Genomic DNA, 23,755 nt, shown 5'->3' on the forward strand with positions numbered 1-23,755 from the left:
ATCCTTCACTGACATTGGTTCCCTTTTCCACATTTAAGTACCCTTATGAACTTGCATGGATGATCCAGGATAATCTCCCTTTATTTTTTTACTTTTTTAAAGATGTATTTATTTTAGAGAGAGTGTGTGTGTGTGTGCGTGTGCATGGGAGTCAGGGGAGGGAGAGAGAGAATCTTAAGCAGACTCCCCACTGAGCATGGAGCCCAAAGTAGTGCTCTATCTCAGGACCCTGAGATCATGACCTAAGCCAAAATCAAGAGTCAGACACTTAACCAAATGAGCCACCCAGGTGCCCCAATCTCCCTACTTTGAAGCCAGCTGATTAGCAATTTGAATTCCATCTGCTACCTTAATTCTCTTTTGTCATGTAATGTAACATATTCAAAGGTTCTGGTGATTAAGACATGAAATCTATCTTTCTTCCAATTACAGTTCTGTCTTCCTTTGTTGGTTCCACTGACTAACATATTCAACTTTGTTTTGATCCTGCAGGTCTCTTTTTGCAGAAAATGTAAATATATATGCAAAAGAGATTTGAAAACAGGGTTATAATAAAACAGGGTTATAATAATCCCAGGAGTTGATAATAATCTAAATTTATGTTTTCTTTTCAGGGATGACAATGAAATACTTCTTGTATTTGGCCGCTGCTGTTGGTTTCCTGCCTATTTTGATTATAAGAGTATGTGAGGATTGTATGTTTCATAATTACTTTCCAGAAAAAGATAAGAGCTACCCCTGTAGAACTCATTTTGTTACAGACACTGTTGTGAGGACTCAATGCCAGTTACTCACCTTGGTCTCACCATAGGCTCTAGTAGGCGAGTACTATTCTTAATTTCACATTGCAGAGAAAAGAACCAAAGCATAGGGAGGTGAAGTCATGTGGCCAATGTCAGATAACTGGGAAGTGGCAGACCCTGGAAGTAAACCTAACCAGTTTGGCTCCATGGGCTTATGCCAATTTCATTATAGCTCCTCAGGATAATTCAAAAAGCTGAAAATGTAGAGCAGGAATTACTAAGCTCCAAACACAAATTCATTGCATAAAATTTAAACATGAATCCTAGTTAAAGGAAATAATAAACTGTTACTATTTGTCCAATAAAAATAAACAGTATGATATATTCTCTTTTTAGATTCCAGGTAGAAAGCAAATGGACTAATGACTAGGCTTGAATCTTATTTTAAACTCCCCTTCAGTGTTACAGTTTACTGAGCTACTAGGCATCTAATTGGACAGAAATCACTTTTTACTGACATATAGAATTTTCCATGAGAATCTAGTAGATGTTACACAAAAAGATCTTTGAAGGAAAAGTACAGGGAGTTGCGATCAGGTAATAACAGGATTTGATCTTGTCTGAGGTAATTAGAGACTTCTCTGGTAAGGAGGACATGATAGATCTGAGATCTGAAGGATAAACTGGAATCACTTGGTAGAACAAGCTGACAGAGTATACTAATGAAGAGACAGGCTTGGGCAAATATTCTAAGGCAGAATAAAAACAGGCTCATTGCAATGATTAAAAGAAAATCATTGAGACCAAAGAAGAGAAAAGTAAGGGAGCATATCTTAAATAGAGGGTGAGAGGTCAGCAGGGTCTTCACAGGCCTTGTAAAAAATATAGTTTTTATTTCTAAGAAATTGTTGAAAGACTTTTAACAGGAAAGGGACTCCATTGTGTCAGTGTTTTGAAATGTTTACTCTGGTGGATGACTGGAGAATGGATTGTGAAAGACTGGATGGGGAGTGGGAGGGGAGAAATAGAGGTGAAAGGGTGTTTTGAAGGCTGGGAGGTCAGTAGGAGGCCAGGCTATAGCCATAGTCAGTCCAGGTGAAGAAAGAGAAGTCTGAGAGTTCAGAGAAAAATGAAGAGAATGTGTTGTCCCTTACACGGAAAGACTATTTCTACACTGAGAGTTTAGTCAGGGGAGTTAGCAGCCAATAGATCAAGTAGAATGAAGACACTAAAAAAATATTGAATTTACAAATTAAGCTTGTTAGTGACCTTAATAGGAGTTGTTTCAAAGTAAAGTATCTCAACTTCAGAATTACTTACATTTTGTTATGGAATAATTCTTTGTCAAGAGGGTCTGTCCTGAGCCTTTTTAGGATGATTAACAAAAATCACTGGCCTCTATCAACAAGATGGCAGAGCATGCCCTCCAACTCATTCATGACAACCAGAAATTTTTCTAGACATTGTTTAATGCCTGGGGAAAGAAGGGGGGACTTAAGGAGGGGGTATATCATTCCTGGTATAGAACCCTTGTTTTAGTGGAATAAATGGGGGAAAGGTGAATGAAGACTATATTGCTTAAAGGGTGGGAAATTATAGACATCCAGTACTGGCAACATTTTTAGGAATTTTGATAGGAAAGGAAAGTATAAAGTACAATGATTGAATGGGGAACTGAAATAAATGAAAAGTTTTGTTTGTTTATTTTAAGTTACAAGCAACATGATTATGAATAAATATCAGTGGGAAGGACAAAAGAATTGGTTGAAGATACAATGGAAAGATAATGAGTAATGTGAGATTTGGGGAAATGTGGAAGAGAATGGAATAATGGAATAAATAACAGAATGGGAGAAATAACTTTTGAAAGAATGACCTGTTTTTAATTTTTTGAGGAACCCTCATACTATTTTCCATTATGGATTTACCATTTTACATTCCCACCAACAGTATATCAGGGTTCCCTTTTCTCTACATCCTTGCAACACTTGAAATCTTGTTTTTAATAATAGCCATCCTAACAGGTATGAAGTGATATATCATTGTGGTTTTGATTTTCATTTCCCTGATGATTAATGAGGTTAAGCACCTTTTCATATACCTGTTGGTCATTTATATGTCTTTTTTGGAAAAATGACTGTTTAGGTTCTTTGTGTATTTTTAAATCAGCTTATTTGTTTTGTTTTGTTTTTGCTCGTAGGTTATACAAGTTCCTTCTATATTTTGGATATTAATTGCTTATCAGATATATAGCTTAAAATGTTTTTCCATTCATTAAGTTGCCTTTTCATCTTTTTGATTATTTCCTTTGTTGTGCAGAAATTTTTTAGTTTGATACAATCCTACCTGCTTATTTTTTCTTTTATCGTCTGTGCTTGCCAAGACCAATGTCAAGGAACTTTTTACTTATGTTTTCTTCTAGGAGTTTTATGATTTTAGGTCTCATATTTAAGTCTGTAATCCATTTCAAGTTGATTTTAATGTATGGTGTGATATAAGGGTCTAATTTCATTCTTTTGCATGTGGACATCCAGTTTTAAATCCAGGGTAAATCTTATGTTAAATGCTTTTACAAGATACACAAAATAATAACAATAGTAACAGTAAAGGGGGCAGGAGGAAACTTTGAGAGGTGATTGCTATGTTTGTGTTCTTTTGTTTGTTTGTCTTGATGGTGGAGATGGTTTCACAAGTGTATACTTACCAAACTCATTGAATTGTATACATTAAACATGTATAGATTTTACATGTCAATTATACCTCAATAAAATGGTTTAAAAAAACCAGGAAAGTATGATCTGTTCAGTAGTACCACAAGAGATAAGGAGTAAAGAATGAGAACAAATAGAGGCAGATTGGTAGACTGACCAAGAGAAGCTGAAATAGCTGCCTCTTTACTGAGGAAAGTAGGACATACCAGATTCTATTGAGAGAGGTCAATGTGATTGGGGTAGAGTGCACAAGTTCTGCAATAACATTATGAAGAAAGACAAAGTGAATTAACCAGGTAAATTAGTAGAATTGATGACCAAATTAAAGCACTATTTGAGATTAGACATCAGGATTTTGGATGATACCAATATCTGGGATTTTGTGGAGTATTTTTCTGCTAATGTTCATCTGACTCTGTGCGGGCAGGGAAATTTTTGGTCCCACCCAAAGTGGGGGGGGGGTTCCTAAATGATGATGGGTGGGAAAGGATTCAATATTTTAGCAAGAAAGTTGTTGAAATAAGAGAACGTGAATAGAAAAGAAAGAAAAGACAAGAGAGGGAAAATAGAGAAAATGAAGAATGAGCTAAAAGACTAGATTGTGTTGAAAATAGTCAGAGTGATTGAACTTAGCAATCTGGAAGAGCAGGAAATCCTGATCAGGCAGGGAAAAGTTTGACCAGATGATTTGGCATTTGGAGTGATTATGAGATATAGACTGTGACCATCATCGTGGAGACTAAAGAGACTTGGAGGAGAGGTCTAAAAGAGGAAGAATTCAAGGGCCTGAGATATCAGATGTTTGGAACCATCCATGTGAATGCTGAAGTCCTTTGAGCTGACTGCAGAAGTTGGGGTGGACAGGATGAATTTGTTTCAGAAGGCCCTTGAGAGCTTGTTGGAGGCCCAGTTTCAGGGCACCTGGATGGCTCAATCAGTTAAACATCTGCTTTAGGCTCAGGTCATGATCTCAGGGTCCTGGGATCAAGCCCCTCATGGGGCTCCCTGTTCAGCAGAGAGTCTGCTTCTCCTTCATCCTCTGCCTCTCCCTGCCCCAGCTCGTGCTCTCTCTCTCTATCTCCCCTAAATAAATAAATAAATAAATAAATAAATAAATAAATCTTAAAAAAAAAAAAAACAAAACCCAGAAGGCCCAAATTAAATGAATGAGAGGAATTGATAGGAAAACATTATCAGAAAATGAATGTTCAGAAATGAGATGGTAGAGCAATATGTCTTGAGTTTCACTGGAGCAGAGTTCAGAGGAGCAAGGAAAATTAATTTGGCTATGATAAAGGAATTCTGGTGGCTCCCCACCTCTCCTCTAGCCTAGACAAGAGCTACCTGAAGTATGGAGGAAAATAGCACCACATGAGTGGGCTTTTGAGGAAATGATGTCCACAGGGGACAGTCTCTGGAGGGGTCTTCTGGATTCCATATCTAGGCCTTTGCCCCATTCCTATTTTATGTTGATATAAAATAAATGAAATAACTACTAAATTTGAGCAAGGTATGGTGTTGGATCCTATCCATTCAGAAATTGCTAATAGTCCTGTGGTACTTGAGGAATAAAGAGATAGTACTCAAATTATACTACATATGTTTTGCCACTTTTTAAACAAAAGGAATGAAGTGCATGTGATAGATAATACACACACAGAAGAAGCTGCTCTTTATAGCAATTAATGCTAACCTAAAATATTAAAGCTGTTTAGTTTCTTCTTAGTTGCAAGATAAATTAAAAGAATAGTCATTAATTCTGGATTGTAGCTGATTTTAATTATATGTTATACTTACATATATGTATACAAATGCTAATGTTTTTTCATAAGCATAAGACGAAAAGGTAGAATCTGAGTTGAAGACACTGGAGGCTTTGTATTCAATAATTAATATCTTAGATTAGACACATCCTTTAGACAGCATTCAAGTGCAAGTGGTTTATTTAAGAAGCAAAGAGAACACTTGCAGGAAGTAGGGTGGGATAGGAGCCAAGGAAGAGAAGTCAGTCAATAGAGGTGTGATATCAAGATATCTTCCACTATGGTTTATATTGCCTGATAAAAAGTACTTTAACATGGCCCAAAGTACCAATCATAAATTTGAAAAAACCCAATCACAGGATATCCAGGGCATTATGCTATACACTTGTATAATGTCAGATGACATTCAGAAACCCACAAGACTAGCACTGGAGAAATGGAAACTAATCTATTGAGCAATTGTTAATTTTAAAATGCTGTAGATCATTGTCTATTCAATATAAACTACAAATTCATATTGCTATAGGTCTGCAAGTAATATACATGATGAATTACACATCAAAGAAGTAAGACTAATTAATAATTTTCTGATCACAGGCAAAACCAGCTCCAGTTCCATATGTTCCATATAATACACTCCTCACTGAATTGGCAACTGTCCAAGAAGAAATCGTTACTGTACATAACACCCTCAGGAGAGGAGTAGTTCCATCAGCCAGAAACATGCTGAAGATGGTAAGATTAATTAAACAGCAACAACAACGATGTTAATAATAGTAATAGTGTTTACTGAGTTTTTATTAAGTCCTCTTCACTTTCAGTATACTAAAAGTTTGGTCTTCCCAAACAAACCTATGACTTAGCAGCAGAAAAATGGAGGCATAGGGGTACCTGGGGTGGCTCAGTCAGTTAAGCATCTGCATTCAGCTTAGTTCATGATCCCAGGTTCCCGGGTTAGAGCCCTGAATTAGGCTCCCTGCTCAGCGGAGTCTGCTTCTCCCTCTCCCTCTGTGTCTGTGTGCTCTCTCTCTCTCTCTCTCAAATAAATAAATAAATCTTAAAAAAAAAAAGAGAGAAAGAAATGGAAGCACGGAGGAGGCAAGGAACTTTCCCAAAATCAGTTATTAAATGACAGAGCAACAATTCCAACTCAGACAGTCTAATTTCATTCATAATGTACCCTAGGACAGTGCTTCTCAATCTTGAACAAACTGCTTGAAAAACTTGGTAAAACACAGATTCCTGGGCCCCACTCTCTGAGATGCTGATTTGGAAAGTCTGGGGTGGAGAGCCCTGCAAGCTCCCAGCTGGAGCTGAAGCTGCCGGCCAGTGTTGTCAGCATAGCGAGCTTTAAGTTATAGAGGCAATTCATAACTGTCTTCATTGGGCAGCAGCCCAGAGGCTAGGCACACATCTGGGAATCGAGATGTCCAGATTCTAAGTCAGGTGGTGATGCCAGATAAGCCAATATTGTCAAACCTATTTCCCAGTTCCCTTGCATCCCATAAAAAGAGAATTGTCTTTCCACTATAAACCTGGTGTGTGTGTACATTAGGTGCTATAAAAAAACAAATTTAGGGCAGTCTCAGATGTACCAGGTGATTAGCTGTGTATGTATTATCTCCCAGAAGTATCACTCAGGTTTTTGTGCAAACTTATCCTGGTCCCTTTAACCTTGGACTGGTCTAGAGTGCAAGAATTAGAAATAGCGCTGGCTCTGGAGAATGATTCTAAGGGACAGCTTCCTCATACAAATGACAAAGGGTGGGAAGCAAGTGAATAAAAACATTATTTTGAAATTTATCTCTTGTTCAGCTTAAAATAGAAAATGTTATTTAAACAACACAATAAAAATCAGTAGCTGTCATCGGCCTTCTTGCATTGAGTGTTGTGCCTGAAATGTAGATTGTACTTACTGTTGACAGGCACTCTTTTAGAACTTTATTACATTAACTCATTTAAATCAACAGTTCGGTGATGCAGATAATACTGTCTTCTCCATTTTACAGATAATGAATCTGCACCTCAGAGAAATTAGTTAAAATCCAAAGTAATAAGTACTGAATAAGTGCAGATTCAAATGCAAATGGCACAGCTCCAGGCAGCTGCTCTTCACTATATACCTCCCTTAGTACAAAGAGGGTCCAAACTCACTGGACTCCAATAGGGTCTAAACTAACTTGGTTTCCAAAAGAGCAAACACATTTAGCTAGGAGGTTCTAAAGAAATTTTAGAGTAAATGGAAAATATAGCCTCTGATTCAGAGATTTTATTATTGTGGGTTAAAGGTAAATACAAAGGGAATTTTAGAACGTAATGTAAGAATGAATACATTCAAGTGCTAAAGTGTAAAGGTACGAGAGATCAACAAGACTATAAATTAGGTGACCGGTAAGACTGAATCATATTTTCAAAGGAATATGAGAGTTGAGCTGTTCCATAAACAATGCATTGGATGTGGCTAGAAAGGAACTGATAGAGTTACAGCAGGGCTGAAGGGCCAATCACAGCTGTCAGGCAGAGATTTTCTGAAAAAGTTTCCATGCATAAGGTTAGAAACCGATTAAATGGAACCATGTATTAAAGCCAGAATTCATAGCTTTGGTGTAATAACCATGAATACTCACTTGTGATTTTAATCATGGATCTATCACAAAAAAAAAAAGGAGCATCTTACCAATATGAATCAGAGGTAATATCCCAGACAGCTTCCTCAAAGAGGTCTGAACCACAGACTGTATGTAATGAATGTTGCAGGTAGTTTATGCGACAAGATAAGCATACTCAGATGGAGATTAGCACGCACAATGTTTATTGGAGAACAATCCCCAGATTGACACCTACCTGTGGAGGTAGAGAGAGAAGCAGCAGTGGACATATGGAAAAGTTGGATTATGATGTAGTCACAACAGAGGGCTCAGATAATTCTGGAAGCTGTACAACTAAGACAACCCTTTGGAGCTGTCCTGAGTAGGAGGGAAGTGGCTTGGAATTTACAGTTCCCACATTGACCAGATGTTGGGTATGGATTACCCCAGGGAGGGGATTATGCTCCTGGATGCAGGACAATTTTTAGAAAGGACATACAGTAGAGCTATCAGTGGACATGACTCTCAGCTTAAGAGGAAATAAGTGCTTCAGTTCAGAAAGTGATCTGGTAGTACATCACAGCATACACAACAAGCAATGAGCTGTAAATTACCCAGATAAATTCTAGTCCTAATCACTTGGTAACCCGGTCATAATAGGCATGGTTTTTTTACTAAGGTTTTTTTTACAATGATGATATTCCCACTGCCAGGAGATCCTATGTCCTAACGGGATGTGTTGTATCATCTCTACTACCTCGGGTAGATGTATCCACTACTAAAATACAACTTTTCTTGCATGAAACAATCAAACCTTACAAAACCATGTTTTGTTTTGTTTTTTTTTAAGGTAGACAATTTTTTTATTATGTTATGTTAATCACCATACACTACATAATTAGTTTTTGAAATGAAATCTTGCCATTTGCAATGACGTGGATGAAACTGGAGGGTATTATGCTGAGTAAAACCATGTTTTTGCTTTGAGCCTAGGTTAATGACTTACTTAATTCATCTCAAGGTTTAGTAAATTCCTTCAACCTGAAGGGCAATTCTGTAAAACTAACACAGATGGAAGCATACACATATAACAGTTAAACTTCTTTGCCACCAAGAAAAATGTTGAAAATCTAAGTCAGGTGTCATCCAAAACTTATTCTAAAGAGTAAGTGAATGATTTATGTCAAAACCTGTAGTAAAAAATGAAGTCTACAACTTTTGTTGGTGATGTGTTGCATTCAGATATTGGGAGTCTTTTAAGTGGATGTACACAGTGTAAGGATTAAAGAGTGTTAGGGAGAACATTTGTCAAATCCCATAATTAGTGATATAGACTTTCTGCCTCCTTTCAACTTACTTGGAGATACACCTGACAAAATGCTTCAACTCAGCACAATTGACACACATTAAGAGTTAAGAGCACACATTCTGAAGACAGAATAACCTGGATTCTAATTCTTTCTTGGCTATTTATTGGTTGTGTTATCCTGAGAAATTATGCAACATCTCTGTGCCTCAGTTTCCCCATTTGCAAATGGGGATAATAATAGTACTTCCCTTGTAGGGTTGCTCTGAATCAAAATGAGAAAATATACATACAGAACTGGTAACATACCCCGGCATGTGGTTATTAGCTACTATTTTTTAGTATTATTTATAATTTTAGATGGAGATGTGTGACACTGTACATAGCCATTGTTTATTTATTGAGCACATAGTATAAGATTTGTCATATCACAATTGTATTGCATGAATTACTACATTAAAACTTTAGAACAAACTATTAGGCATGAATGATGGGTCACATTTCATAGATGAAGAACATATTCAAAAAGATTAAATAATGTGTCAGAGATAAAACTACTAATAAATAATGGAATGGATTTCTAACCCTGATCTGTTTTACTGAAAGCATTTACTTGAATCTTTCACGCTTCTGAGAGAGAAGCTACATCTGAACATTATTACCAAATTTTGATTTTGTTAATTCAAGGGCTAACATAGTGAATCAAAAGTTTTGTCTTCCTTTTCCAACCAGAATATTTAATATTATTGTTTAAATTGTTAGCTTATAAAATTGAGGATATTGCTAGCCTTGGATTTTTAGAAACAATAAACTAGAATATTATCATGGAAATGCCAATAAGACCACGTGCTTATATTTTACTCTTCCACTGTAGGATTGGAGTGAAGAAGCTGCACAAAATGCCAGAATGTTGTCAAAGCAGTGTGAATTAAGAGAGAGCAACTCAATTAAGAGACGAATTACAAGTAGGTATACATCTGAATGACTCACCTCTGTACTCAAAAGTCCTTAGGAATTGTTAAGTAACCTGGCAAGGGTAAGTTAAGTCATTCAGTCTATGATATGGCCCCATAAATGACAGTGGATGGTGGCCTACCACACTGTTTTCTTATTATTAATTTTTAAATTTGGATATTCAAATTTCAAATTCCAATTGCTGATCATCAGAAATAAGAATCATTAACATAACAATAAAAAATTAAAAAAATAAGAATCAAAGTTCTCAATATTACAGAATAGTTGAGTAATACAGTGATAACTGGATGGAGAGCTGGATAGCTAGAAGCTTTCCACTCTATGTAGTTATTTTAGCTACACACAATATCACCCTAGGGATATCTTTGGCTTTGAAATACTAATACAGTTGAGAGGTGAGTTCTATTCAACTCTACTGAGCTATACATGAGAACAAATTTAGGTGCTCATAAATAAGTCCATCTCATGGCATATATATTAGGTGGATCACAGCTAGTTTCCAGAAAATCTATTAGTACTTCCTATACAAGTAGACATTATTAACATTTATGAGATGCTTGTTTATTACAAAATATTTTTAAAATACTAATGAAACTTCCATATTTACAGATTATTGGGCATTTTTGCCCAATGTTTTGACCCATGAATTAGCAGTGTGAGTCTTTCCTGCCCCAGAGAAAGGTAGATCACTCCTAAATTTCATTTTTGACCAAGAACCCATATCACAAGTGGATGGCTAAATGAGCAAATGTTTATTTCAAGGTCCTTGCATAAGGAATACCTCTGTGGCTGTTTGCCAGTCATGGGTCCTGTTACAACCCATTGGCTACTTGGATTGGTTTCACCCTTCTCAACAGCTCAGAAGTGGCAGAGACTGAAATGTTGATCTGATTTCCAAGCTTGTACATCATCTCCTACTGTCAACTTCTCACCAAACCTAAGTACCACAAGTTCACTCATCAATGAAAAAGATGATTGCCAGCAGAGATACAGCTGAGTTTGTTTTCTTTTATAAGACATTGCTTGGATGACCAGTGGAATATTTGTAAGATGAAAATGAGGAAAATATCCTTGTAATATATTTCGAAGTTTCTTCAAGTATGACTCAGACTTTTTTTCTCCCTTTCAGATACTTTTTGTGGAGAAAATATGCATTTGACAACTTATCCTATCTCATGGTCAAATGTAATTAAAATCTGGTACAATGAATCTAAATATTTCAAGTACGGGGAATGGACATCAACGGATGATGACATAACATTTGAGCATTACACTCAGGTAACCTGCGTACTTGCAAATATACACATTGTTTAAATGACTATAAGCATGTGTGGAAAATAGGTGACTGAGAAAATTATTCTACCCACTTTTCGCAAACTTACACTTGACCCACTGAGTTCCTATTATAATTTGAAACATAAGGAAATGTGATTCCCTCAACAGATAGCTTAGAGAAGCTGCTTAACTGTTTAGTCTCCTTTTTTATACATTTGGACTTTTGGGAATTAACAAAATCATAAAACATCAATGTCACTTATAAATTACATTTCTAATATGTGTAAAGAATGAAAATAATAGTACCTTATAATACAGAGAATCCTCTTCTTCCTAGTTTATTTTTATTATGGTAAAATTATATGTATATATGTATATATGTGTAAAATATATACATATATTATTTTTATTTATCATATATAATTATTTTCATATATATAACACATAATAACTATTTGGATATGCACATATGAATATATTTTATAAAATTTTCCATTTTAATCATTTTAAAATTGTGTAGTTCAGTAACATTAACTACATTCAAATTGTTATGAAGCAATCACTACCATAAATCTTCACAACTTTTCACCTTCCCAAACTCTGTACCCATTAAACCATGACTTCCCATTTCCCCCCCTCCCCAGCCTCTGGCAAGCACCATTCTAGTTTCTTTATCTATGAATTTGATTACTCTAGATACCTCATATAACTGGAATCATACAATTTTTGTCCTTTTGTGTCTGCCTTATTTCACATAGCATTATATCCTCATCTGATGTTCATCCATGTTGTAGCACGTGCCATAATTTTACTCCTTCTTAAGGCTGAATAATATTCCATTGTATGTGTATATCACCTGTTTTTTATCCATTCATTCACTGATGTGTATTTAGGTTGTTTCTACTTTTGGATATTGATAATAATGCTGCTATGAACATTGGTGTGCAAATATCTGTTCATATCCTGCTTTCAATTCTTTTGAGAAATGGAATTTCTGGATCACATGGTAATCGTATGTTGAATTATTTGAGGAACTGGCATACTGTCTTCCACAACAGCTGCATTATTTAACATTCCCAGCAGCAATGAAATTTCTGATTTCTTCACATCTGTGCTGTATTGGTCTGCTTGGACTTCTATAACAAAGTACCACAGGCTGGATGGACTAAACAACAAACTTATTTTCTCACAGTTTTGGAGGCTGGAAGTGTATGAACTTCTGCAGCATAGTTGGTTTCTGTGAGAGCTCTCTTTCTGCCTTCTTTTCATTATGTCCTTGCACAGACTTTCCTTTCCTTTTGTCTGTGCGGGCTTGCAGAGAAAGAGCGAAAGAGAGTGAGAGCATGAGTGTCAGCACTCTTGTGCCTTTTCTTATAAGGACATGAGCGCTATCAGATCATGGTCCCACCCTTAGAACTTCATTTAACCTAAATTACTTCTGTAGAGGTTCCATCTCCAGTTAGAGTTGCTGGGTTATATCAGATTATTTGGGTTTTTGTTGCTGAGTTGTAAGAGTTCTTTATATATTCTGGATAGCTATGCTTTAGCAGGTATATGATTCCACATATAAGTGAGATCATTAATTCCTATTACATAGACTGCCTATTCACTCTGATGATAGTATCCTATGATGCACAAAGGTTTTAAATTTTGATAAAGTCCAATTTATCTATTTTTTTTTCCTTTTCTGTCTGTGCTTTTGGTGTCATATCCAAGAAATCACTGCCAAATTCAATATCATGAAGTTTTTTCCTTATGTTTCCTTCTAAGAGTTTTTTATGGTTTTAGCTCTTACACTTAGGTATTTAATCCATTTTGAGTTAATTTTTTATATGGTGGAAGGTAAGACCCAATTTCATTTATTTGCATGTAGATATCTAGTTTTTCCAACTTTACTTGTGGTAAGGCAGTCCTGTCCCCACTGAATCATCTTGGCATCCTTGTTGAAAATCATTTGACCATATATGTGAAGATTTATTTCTGGACTCTATTTTATTTCTCAGGTTTATATGTCTAATGTTATGCCAGTACCACTGTTTTAATTACTGTAGCTTTGTGGTAAGATTTGATATTAGAAAGCATAAGACTTCCAACTTCTGTCTGCTTTTTCAAGACTGCCTATTTAAAAATCATAGACTTAATCATTTATGGGTAGCAATGCAGATATTCTAAGTAAAAGACTAGCAAATAGCATTCTGATTTTAAAGTTGACACCCTTGGACAAAAAGGATATGTTCTAGGAATCCAAGAATGTTATAACATCAGACTATTTATTCATATAATTTGCCTTATCAAACAATCAGAGGATAAAAATAGAATGATCACCCATGGAGCTAAAAATCTGACAAATTTGTGATATCAATTCCAACCTTATATTTCTTTCAGATAAAGGTAGCCTAGACCCACTATTTACATCCAAGACCATTAGGGCCATCACACTCAGATAGTAACTTAATATTTCCTCTTCCAAACACTTAAAAAAATTATTATCCAATTCCCACGATACACCTATGAGGTAGAAGATAGTATTATTTTATCCCATTTTACAAATAAAAAAATAAAATTTCAAAACGTAAACTGGTAAATACCATACAACCAGGAAGTGGTAGAGATAGAATTTGAAACCAAGATGTTTGGTCTCAAAGGCCAACTCTACTCTATGCCATGCTTCTGCTCTGATGATTAAGTAAAGCTCCTCCCATGGTTTGATTTTGATATAATCACCAACAAGCCTTCATCATGTTACCTGATTTTCTATATAGATTTGATAATAGAGTGAGCCAGGATTAAGGATGGCCAATAAGTGTGCATATGTATGTGTGCTATCCAGACACATGGAAATCTTTCTGTTTCTATGACGTCCTAATAAGCCATGCTCAAAGCATCCTAAAAGCAAACATGTTTATTTTCAACCATGGATAACAATATTCGTATTGTAATCATTTAGCAAAAGTCAAATTATTAATAAAATAATCTCTTTATCATTACAGATTGTTTGGGCCACTTCTTACCTCATTGGCTGTGGAATATCATCATGCGACAAAAGATTGTCAACTCAGTATCTCTATGTTTGTCACTATTGTCATGAGTATGTATTATACAGTTTGGTTTCACAAAGCCTTTAGAAATATATCCCTCTTACATAATCCAGTTTCTCAAACAATATAAAAGAAAGCTCAAATAAATATTTCATTTCAGTTAAGCAGAACTTTAGGGATAAAATGTCATTTAGCCAATACCTAAAAACATTACACACACACACAATTTTATTTACATCATATTTTTAAAATAAATTTATATTTATATTTCATTAATAGAATGTCCAAATTCAAAGCTATTACCAGTAGTCTTGCTCTGTGTTATTGATTAGCATAAGCAAAAAAACGATATTTACTTCAACAATCTAGAGTATATTTAGAATGCAAGGGCAGAAATATAGTGGAGTATCAAGAATAAACAAATGGAAAAATTGAAGTGTTCTTGTTAGTCTAACTATTGGTATATGCCTTTTCTTTAGAAATTAAATTTACATGTTATCAAGGTGTGAGTAACAACTCTTAGAAGAGATAATCTGATTGCTTCAGTGAAAGGCAGGTGGACTCCTTTGCCCTACCAACTGCAATTGCTCTTTAAGCAAGATCAATTTCAGACAAAGATGATTGTAGGAGCCCACAGGAGCACACTGTGTGGCTCCAGTGGTAATCATGAGAAATTAGAGATTGTTCAAAACTTGATATACTCCTCTAATAGTTCACTACAAATGCCTGTTTAAATATACTCTGCTAAGGAAAGTTAATGAGTGGTTTGCATTTGTCTCCTTCAGCTAGCCATACTTAAATAGTTGAATATGCAAATTTTCCATCATACTATGAGCTCCAAGCATGGTGTTTAACTGCTATCCCCCATTATTTTGTGTTGCAAAATAAAAAATGTTCAATATGAACCAGTGAAAATTATTTATCTGTTAATAGGCTACAATATTTATACTTTAAATGAGGCCTCGAATATCAGTGTAGATTCAATAGATATATTTATATAAGAGCTCTATATATGATTTATTTTCTGATCTTATCATTACTTGATTTCAGTAGTTAATATTTGTTATGATTTTATCTATATAATTAGTACTGAAGACAGTAAGATCTCTTTGCATCTATAACACATCCATTGTACTAAATCTTTCAGGGGCTGGTGGTGGTTTCTGGTGAACTGACAATTACACAAAAGTAAAACACATAGAGCTGTGATAGAGAATATTCTGCAGCAAAGATTAGGCCAAGAGTCTGACAAAAGCCCTTACTGAATTAAGTAATAAGTTTCTTCTTTAAAGTGAAATTTTGGGGCACCTGGCTGGCTCAGTTGGTAGACCAGGTGACTCTTGATCTCCGGTTCAGGAGTTCAAGCCCCACATTGGGCATAAAGCTTACTTTAAAAAAGAAATGGAAAAAAAAAATAAAATGAAATTCTAACAATTCACATATGAAAAGGAAAAATATCAACTAGAATGCTATTTTAACCAGAACATTTACTTTATTTTTCAAGCATATGAAGTAAGAATCAGTTATAATCCACATTGTTTTCTTAGATATCTGCAGGTAAAACTGTCTTCTCTGAATTTCGTATTAGCTTAGAACTAGAAATTCTCATCTACTCTCTCTCCCCCAAATCTACCACTTTAGATTTAGCCATACTGAGGAATTTTCATCTTTTATAATGCTCCATGTGTTTCTACACAAGAGTAACATGCATCAAGTTTCTCATGATACTGTGCAAGATGAATAGAACACCTCCAATTTGACTCACTTAAAATATTCTTAACATATCCTTTTACATGACTGCTTACCAAGTCCTTATGGGTATAAATAAAGAAAAATAACAAATTATAAATCCCTCTAAAGCTCTTCTGCTTGTTAAGACTTGACTGTTCATAGGTTCCAGTCTTGTTAGAACTTAACTGTCTGAATAGGGTAAATTCTTTCAAAATGTTCTTAGGACCCCACAGTTGCCTGATAAATTGTGATCGTTGCAAGTCTAGAAATCTTAAACCTATCTTAAAGATAGCACGGTGATGGGTATTAAGGAGGGCACATATTGCATGGAGCACTGGGTGTTATATGCAAACAATGAATCATGGAACACTACATCAAAAACTAATGATGTACTGTATGGTGACTAACATAACATAAAAAAAGATTATCATCATTATCTAGAAGTGGTTTTCAAAAATTGTTTTCAAAGTTGATTATAAATGGTAAGTAAAATTTTATATGCATTGTCCAAGCATCAATTTTATTACATCACCTTTTCCTTTGTTCTTTTTCTTAAGGGGAAATGATCCTGCCAAAAGGGATAAACCTTATAATGCAGGAAGTCCATGTGGGGACTGTCCAAATGACTGTGAAAATAAACTTTGCAGTAAGTTTTGCATTCATTTTGCTTAATGTAGACCATTGACCCAGGAGCCATGTGTCCTTCAAATTAAGGATTTGACAATATTGCACTTTTCTATAACTTTTTTCTGAATCATCACCCAGAAAAAATCAACATTATTTCTTATTTCCCCTCCCTGAGTGACCAAGAAGATAATTGATTAAATCTATTGGAACGGATATTAGAATGTCTAGGCCTAAACTCAAGCCCCTCCCCCCTGCCGTAAAGTTTAATGACCTAATAGGGAAAACCCAGATAAGATGTTAATATAACTATACATTTTTCTCTGCTCTATAAAAAAGTTTCTGGGCTCTCTTATTGCAACCTTGAAATTAGTGTTCTTGGCTTCTTGCTGCTCCATAACTCTCTTACCTGTCTGACCACTTATTAGGGCATGTAATTTCTTACGGAGTGATCCTTGTTCTCCCATGTTCCTACTGACACATCAAAAGATATTAGTTGATGGTCACACTGTCCCCTTACAGCATTTCCTTTTATTTCTTAAATAAACCTTACCTACAATGTAGTATTAACCAAATGGGTTCCAATTACATGGTCATTCCCTTAGATAGCAAAAGTTCCTTTTCCTAGAGCCTCCTGAAAACATAGCTCCTAATCCCTGAGTGTAATGTTGATAAGATAATTTTCAACAAGTTTTAGAGAAATAACTAACCCAGGAAAAATACCCTTTAACTTCAGACTTGGAAGATCAGAAGACTTATTTTCCTACACCTAACCAAGTCACTCTGTTTACTCTTAAAGTAAGGAAAATAGATTCTCTTTTTCAAAATCCCTCTCTTTCTAAGTAGAGAAATAGAGAGATATTCTTTTTTCTAAGTCTCATTTATTCTTTCTCTTTTTTTCTCCTTTTTCTCTTACTTTCAACCTCACTTTGTGCATACCATTTCTGAAAAGAAATTGTAGTTGGAGAAAAATAAAATATCTACTAATTACCTATGCTGGGTGGATGGGGTAGGTTTTTTTAATCCAAGATATAAAAGCAATGTTTATAATGCATAAAAAATGTAATTGAAGTAAAATGAGAGTAGGAAAGAGAAAGTATTACTCAAGAAGATTAAATCTATGCCATAAAAGATGCTTATCTTAAACTCTTTGCTCACCTATAAATGCACGAGAAGATGAGAAATATTAAAGAAAGATAGATTGGGCCACACTGGAATGGAAACAATGCTTAAAATATAAGACCTGGATATACAGATATAAGCAGTTTAGTGTAATTCAAATAAATCTTATAAAAACAAAATTCATATTATAAAATAGGGGAAATTATATATATTAATGTAATTTATATACTATAATAGCAGTAAAAGTACTTCTAAGAGGGAAATTCATAGCAATAAATACCTATAATAGCAACAACAACAAAAAAGAGCTCAAAACAACTTAACTTTATTCTTCAACTACAAAGTGAGCAAACTAAGCTCCAAGTTGGTAGAAGGAGGAAAATAACAAAAATCAAAGTGAAAATAAATAAAATAAAGACTGAAAAGAAGATGAAAAAGATCAATGAAAGGAAGAGCTTTCATTAAAAGACAAACATAGAAAAATCTTTAACTTTAGCCACACTTACCAGAAGAACAAGAAGAAGAAAAAGAAGAAGAACAAGAAGGAGGAAGAGGAGGAGGAGGAGAAGAAGAAGAAGAAGAAAAGAAGAAAGAAGAAGAAGAAAGAAGAAGAAGAAGAAGAAGAAGAAGAAGAAGAAGAAGAAGAAGAAGAAGAAGAAAGAAAAGAAAATAGAAGATTCAAATAATTACAATTTGAAATTAAAGAGAAGACATTACACCTGATACCCACAAACAAAAAAGGGCATAAGAGTCTGCTATGAATAATTGTATAGCAACAAATTGGACAACTAATTTGAGAAATTATTGAAGGAATTTATCCTATTTATACATACAACTTACAAAACTAAACTTAAAAAAACATACAACTTACAAAGACTAAATTATGAAGAAATAAACATACAGCTCACCAAGACTGAATCATGAATAAATGGAAAATCTGAACAGACTAAGTAGTAGTAAGGAGATTGCATCAATAATCAAAACTCTCCCAACTAAGAAAAACCCAGAACCAGATAGCTTCACTGGTGAATTCTACCAAACATTTAAAGAATTAATACTAATACTTCTAAAACTCTGCCAAAAAAATAGAAGATAAGTGAACACTTCCAAACTCATTTTATGAGGCCAGCATTACCCTGATACTAATATCAGATGACACTGCAATAAAAAAAAAAATTACAGGCCATTATATCTGATGAACATAGATGCAAAAATCTCAGTGAAAGTTAGCAAACCAACTGCAACAATACATTGAAAAGATCATACAGCACAATGAAGTGCGATTAATGCTAGGGATGCAGGAATGGCTCAACGTCCACAAATCAGACAATTTGAAGAATAAAAATCATATAGTCATCCAAATAGATACAGAAAAAGCATTTGACAATATCTGACATTCTTTCATGATAAAAAATGTCAAATTGGGTTCACAGGTATAATGTTACCTCAACATTATAAAGGCCAGATATGAGAAGCCCACAACAAGCATCATATTCAGTGGTTAAAAGTGAAAAGCTTTTCCTCTAAGACCATGAACAAGACAAGAATGCCTACCTTTTTTCCCCTTCCTGCTATCTTTTTTTTTTTTTTTAACATATAACGTATTATTTGTTTCAGAGGTACAGGTCTGTGATTCAACAGTCTTACAAATGAAGGGGAGGAAATCGGAGGGGCAGATGAACCATGGGAGACTATGGACTCTGAGAAACAAACTGAGGGTTCTAGAGGGGAGTGGGGTGAGGGGATGGGTTAGCCTGGTGATGGGTATTAAAGAGGGCATGTAATGAATGGAGTACTGGGTGTTATACGCAAACAATGGATCATGGAACACTACATCAAAAAGTAATGATGTAATGTATGTTGATTAACATAACATAATAAAATTTAAAAAAAAAGAATGCCTACCTTTACCACTTTAATTCAACATAGTACTGGAAGTCTTAGAGTAATTAGACAAGAGAAAGAAATACAAGTAATTAAAATCAGAAAGGAAGAAGTAAAACAGTATCTACTTGCAGATGACATGATAATATATATAAAATACCATAAAGACTCCATGAGATCAGGGTGCCTGGATGGCTCAGTCAGTTAAATGTCTGCCTTCAGCTCAGGTCATGATCCCAGGATCCTGGGATTGAGCCCCACATTGGGCTCCCTGCTCAGCGGGAAGCCTGCTTCTCCCTTTCCTACTCCCCTTGTTTGTGTTCCCTCTCTCACTGTCTCTCTCTCTCTGTCAAATAAATAAATAAAATCTTTTAAAAAATTAAAAAAATAAAGACTCCACCAGAAAACTATTGGAATTAATAACTGAATTCAGTAAAATTGCAGGATACAAAATCAATATACAAAAATCAGTTATTTTTATATATACTACCAACAAACTATCAGAAAAAGAAATTTTTTAAAATCCTATTTATAATTGCATCAAAAAAGAATGAAATACCTAAGAATAAATTTCACCAAGGAAGTGAAAGATCTATATAATGAAAATTATAAGATATTGGTGAAAAATATTGAAGATACAAATAAATGGAAATATATTCCATGCTCATGGATTGGAAGAATTAATATTTTTTTGAATTTCCATACTACCCAAAGATATCTACAGATTCAGTGCAATTACTATCAAAATTCCAATGGCATTTTTCACAGAACTAGAACAAATAATCCTAAAATTTGTATGGAATAACAAAAGATAGCCAAAGCAACCTTGAAAAAGAAGAATAAAGCTAGTGGTATCATGCTTCCTGATTTCAAACTATATACAAAGCTATATATAGTAATCAAAACAGTATGGTATTAGCATAAAAACAGGCACATAGATCAATGGAACAGAATGGCTAAATGAACATTATATATATATATTATATATATAATATATATATATATATATAATTTTTAAAAAAGAATGGAGAGCCCAGAAATAAACCAATACATATAGGGTCAATTAATTTATAACAAAGAAGCCAAATGCCAAATACATACAAAGGGAAAAGACAGTCTCTTCAGTAAATGGTGCTGGGAAAACTAGACAGACAGCCACATGCAAAAGAACGAAACAGGAATCATATATCACACCACACACAAAAATCAACTCAAATGGATTAAAGACTTGAACGTAAAACCTGAAACCATAAAACTCCTAGAAGAAAACATGGGGCAAACTCCTTATATCAGTCTTGGCAATGATTTTTTGGATTTGACACTGAAATCAAAAATAGCAAAAGCAAAAATAAACAAGTGAGACTGCATCTAACTAAAAAGCTGCACAGAAGGGAAAACCATCAACAAAATGAAAAGACAACCCATTAAATGAGAGAAAATATTTGCAAATCATATGTCTGATAAGGCGTTAATCTCCAAAATACATAAAGAACTTATAAAGCTGAATAAAAAAAATCCAATTAGAAAACTGGCAGAGGAACTAAACTGATATTTTTCCAAAGAAGATATCCATATAGCCAACAGGTACATGAAAAGGTGCTTAATATCACTGATCATCAGGGAAATGCAGGGATATACTGCATACCTGTTAGAACGTCTATAATCAAAAAGACAAGAGATCATAAGTGGGGGCAAGGGTGTGGTGAAAAGGAAACCCTTATGCAATGTTCATGGGAATGTAAATGGGTGCAGTCACTATAGGAAGCCGTATGGAGGCTACTCAAAAAATTAAAAATATAACAGTTATATGATCCAGCAATTTTTCTCCTAGATAGCTATCTGAAGAAAACAAAAACATTAACTCAAGAAGATACTTACAATAGCTTAGGCATGGAAACAACCTAAGGGTCCATTGACCGATGAATGGATAAAGAAAGAATATATATATATATATATATAATGTACACTGTTCAGCTATAAAACAAATGGAAATCTTATCATTTATGACAACATGGATGGTTCTTGAAGGTAGTATTCTAAGTGAAATAAGTCAGGCATAGACAAACACCATATGATGTCAGTTATATGTGGAATCTAAAAAAACCAAACTCACAGATACAGAAAACAGATTGGTAAATTTCAGAGGCACTGGGGAGGGCGGGGAGGGGATAATTCCATTGATGTCTTTAGGAGAGATTATCTCTTTCTTCAGTAATGGTGAATTTTCGAGATAATACTGTGTAAACATGCTTTTTCCTTCCAGCTAACCCCTGCCTCTACTATGATGAATACAGTAACTGTAAGACACAAAAACGAAGTTTTGGGTGCAGATCCCAGTCAGTTCAACAGTTCTGCAAAGCCAGTTGCCTCTGTGACAAGGAGATAAAATAATCTTTGTTATTTGCAACTATAATGTGCTGTTGGGGAAATGTCTGCTGGATTACATCTTTTACCTTACTTTGTTTCAGTAGCTTCTGCTAAGTTTCATTTGGTTTTAATTACACCTGAGATCCTAAATTTTATTAATCATATATGGGCATCTGTAGATTTACATCAATGCTACCCACTCCTGTCCTGATCCTTCCTGAAGCAGGTTGACAAAATTCAACTGACGGTATAACTGGCCACTTTGACAATAACCTCTGCTAGAGGAGGGTCTTTTTCCCTGTTAACTCCTTCCCCTGCTTTCCCATGTCTCCAACCTTCCTGATGTTGTCTTCCCTGTCCAACTAACATGGACTGTAATTCTTTATTCCATAACTTTACTTCTATTTTAAATTGGTCATTAAAATAATCCACAAAGCAAACGAAGAGTCAGTATTATTACTTGCAAGGCAAAGTGCTTAATTGGAGGAGGTTTAAATGTCTCATTGTTTCATTATTACATCTATAAACATTGTTTCATTATTACATCTATAAACATTTGTAAAGTGGGGGGGAAATTTGTTTCCTTACTTTAACAAAATATGTACTCAGCACTGATTACATACAAAATGTAATGCGTAAATAGAGGATATTGTCTCCCGTATTTCAAATGAAGACGTAAATATTTAGTGAATCTGAATATTAAAGAAATCTGGTGAAGTGTATGATGACACAGAGATCCCAGTACCTGTTGTTTTGTTTTCAGTTTCAGGTTTTTCTTCCCCTCATAATTGTGCTCTTTCTTTCTAAAAGTTTATGTAAAAGAAAATTCTCTAGGTTCTCATCAGTTGTCATATCATGTACAAGAAAGAAGCAGTGGAGGGGTGCATGGGTGCCACCGTCAGGTGAGCACTGGCCTCCTTGTTTTCAGCTCAGGTTGTGACCTTGGGTCTGTGGGATTGAGCCCACGTCAGGTTCCACACTCAGCAGGGAGTCTGCTTGAGAGTCACTGTCCCTCTCCCTCTGCCCCTTCCACTCATGTTCTCTCTCTCTCTAAAATAAATAAATAAATCTTAAAAAAATAGAAAGGAAGGAAGGAAGGACAGAAAGAAGGAAGGAAGGAAGAAAGAAAGAAAGGGAAACCAAGTTTTTACTTCAAGGATGAAAATTGTTTGTGTAACCCCCCCAAAAATTTCATATGCTAAGTATCTCCAAGGAAAGGTGACACAAATTATAATGCAACTTTTTGAATGCTTCATAACATTACTCCCATGACCAAAGCTTGTCAGGAGGGTTTGTGCACACAGCAACACAAGCATAGAAAGAAATCTCATGCTAAGTTCAGAGTCACTGTCAGGGGAAGTGTCATGATTAGACTCAAGAGCTGGAACACACTGCTCCATTAAAAGTGTGTGTGTGCGTGTGTGTGTGTGTGTGTGTGTGTGTACATATACTAATACATGTCCACAAGACCTGTGAAGCAAAGACAGTGAGTAAAGAGCAGCTCTGACGACAGATCTGATTAAGTTGTAGGGTTCACAGTGGAAAACAAATGGGCACAAAAATGGATCCAGATTACAGGGAAACGTGAAGAAAAGCCAGACTGAATAATTTTTATTTGATACCAGGAG

General features: G+C 35.0%; 1 protein-coding gene across 1 annotated transcript; it reads left to right on the top strand.

The window, feature by feature from the left end:
* Positions 1 to 616: 616 nt before the first annotated feature.
* Positions 617 to 22,151, top strand: CRISP1 (cysteine rich secretory protein 1). Its single transcript, XM_032409306.1, has 7 exons — positions 617 to 682; positions 5,815 to 5,952; positions 9,986 to 10,076; positions 11,216 to 11,364; positions 14,352 to 14,449; positions 16,688 to 16,776; positions 22,024 to 22,151. Exons 1-7 carry the CDS (start codon positions 617 to 619, stop codon positions 22,149 to 22,151), a joined length of 759 nt encoding a protein of 252 aa, XP_032265197.1.
* Positions 22,152 to 23,755: the final 1,604 nt, after the last annotated feature.

This window comes from Phoca vitulina, unplaced genomic scaffold, assembly GCF_004348235.1.
Source record: "Phoca vitulina isolate PV1807 unplaced genomic scaffold, GSC_HSeal_1.0 scaffold11, whole genome shotgun sequence".
NCBI lineage: Eukaryota > Metazoa > Chordata > Mammalia > Carnivora > Phocidae > Phoca > Phoca vitulina.

Coding starts and splice junctions, on each gene's coding strand:
- CRISP1 (XM_032409306.1), top strand. CDS start 617: ATGACAATGAAATACTTCTTGTATTTGGCCGCTGCTGTTGGTTTCCTG. Junction 10,077..11,215: donor AATTAAGAGACGAATTACAA/GTAGGTATACAT, acceptor TCTCCCTTTCAG/ATACTTTTTGTGGAGAAAAT. Junction 14,450..16,687: donor GTTTGTCACTATTGTCATGA/GTATGTATTATA, acceptor CTTTTTCTTAAG/GGGAAATGATCCTGCCAAAA.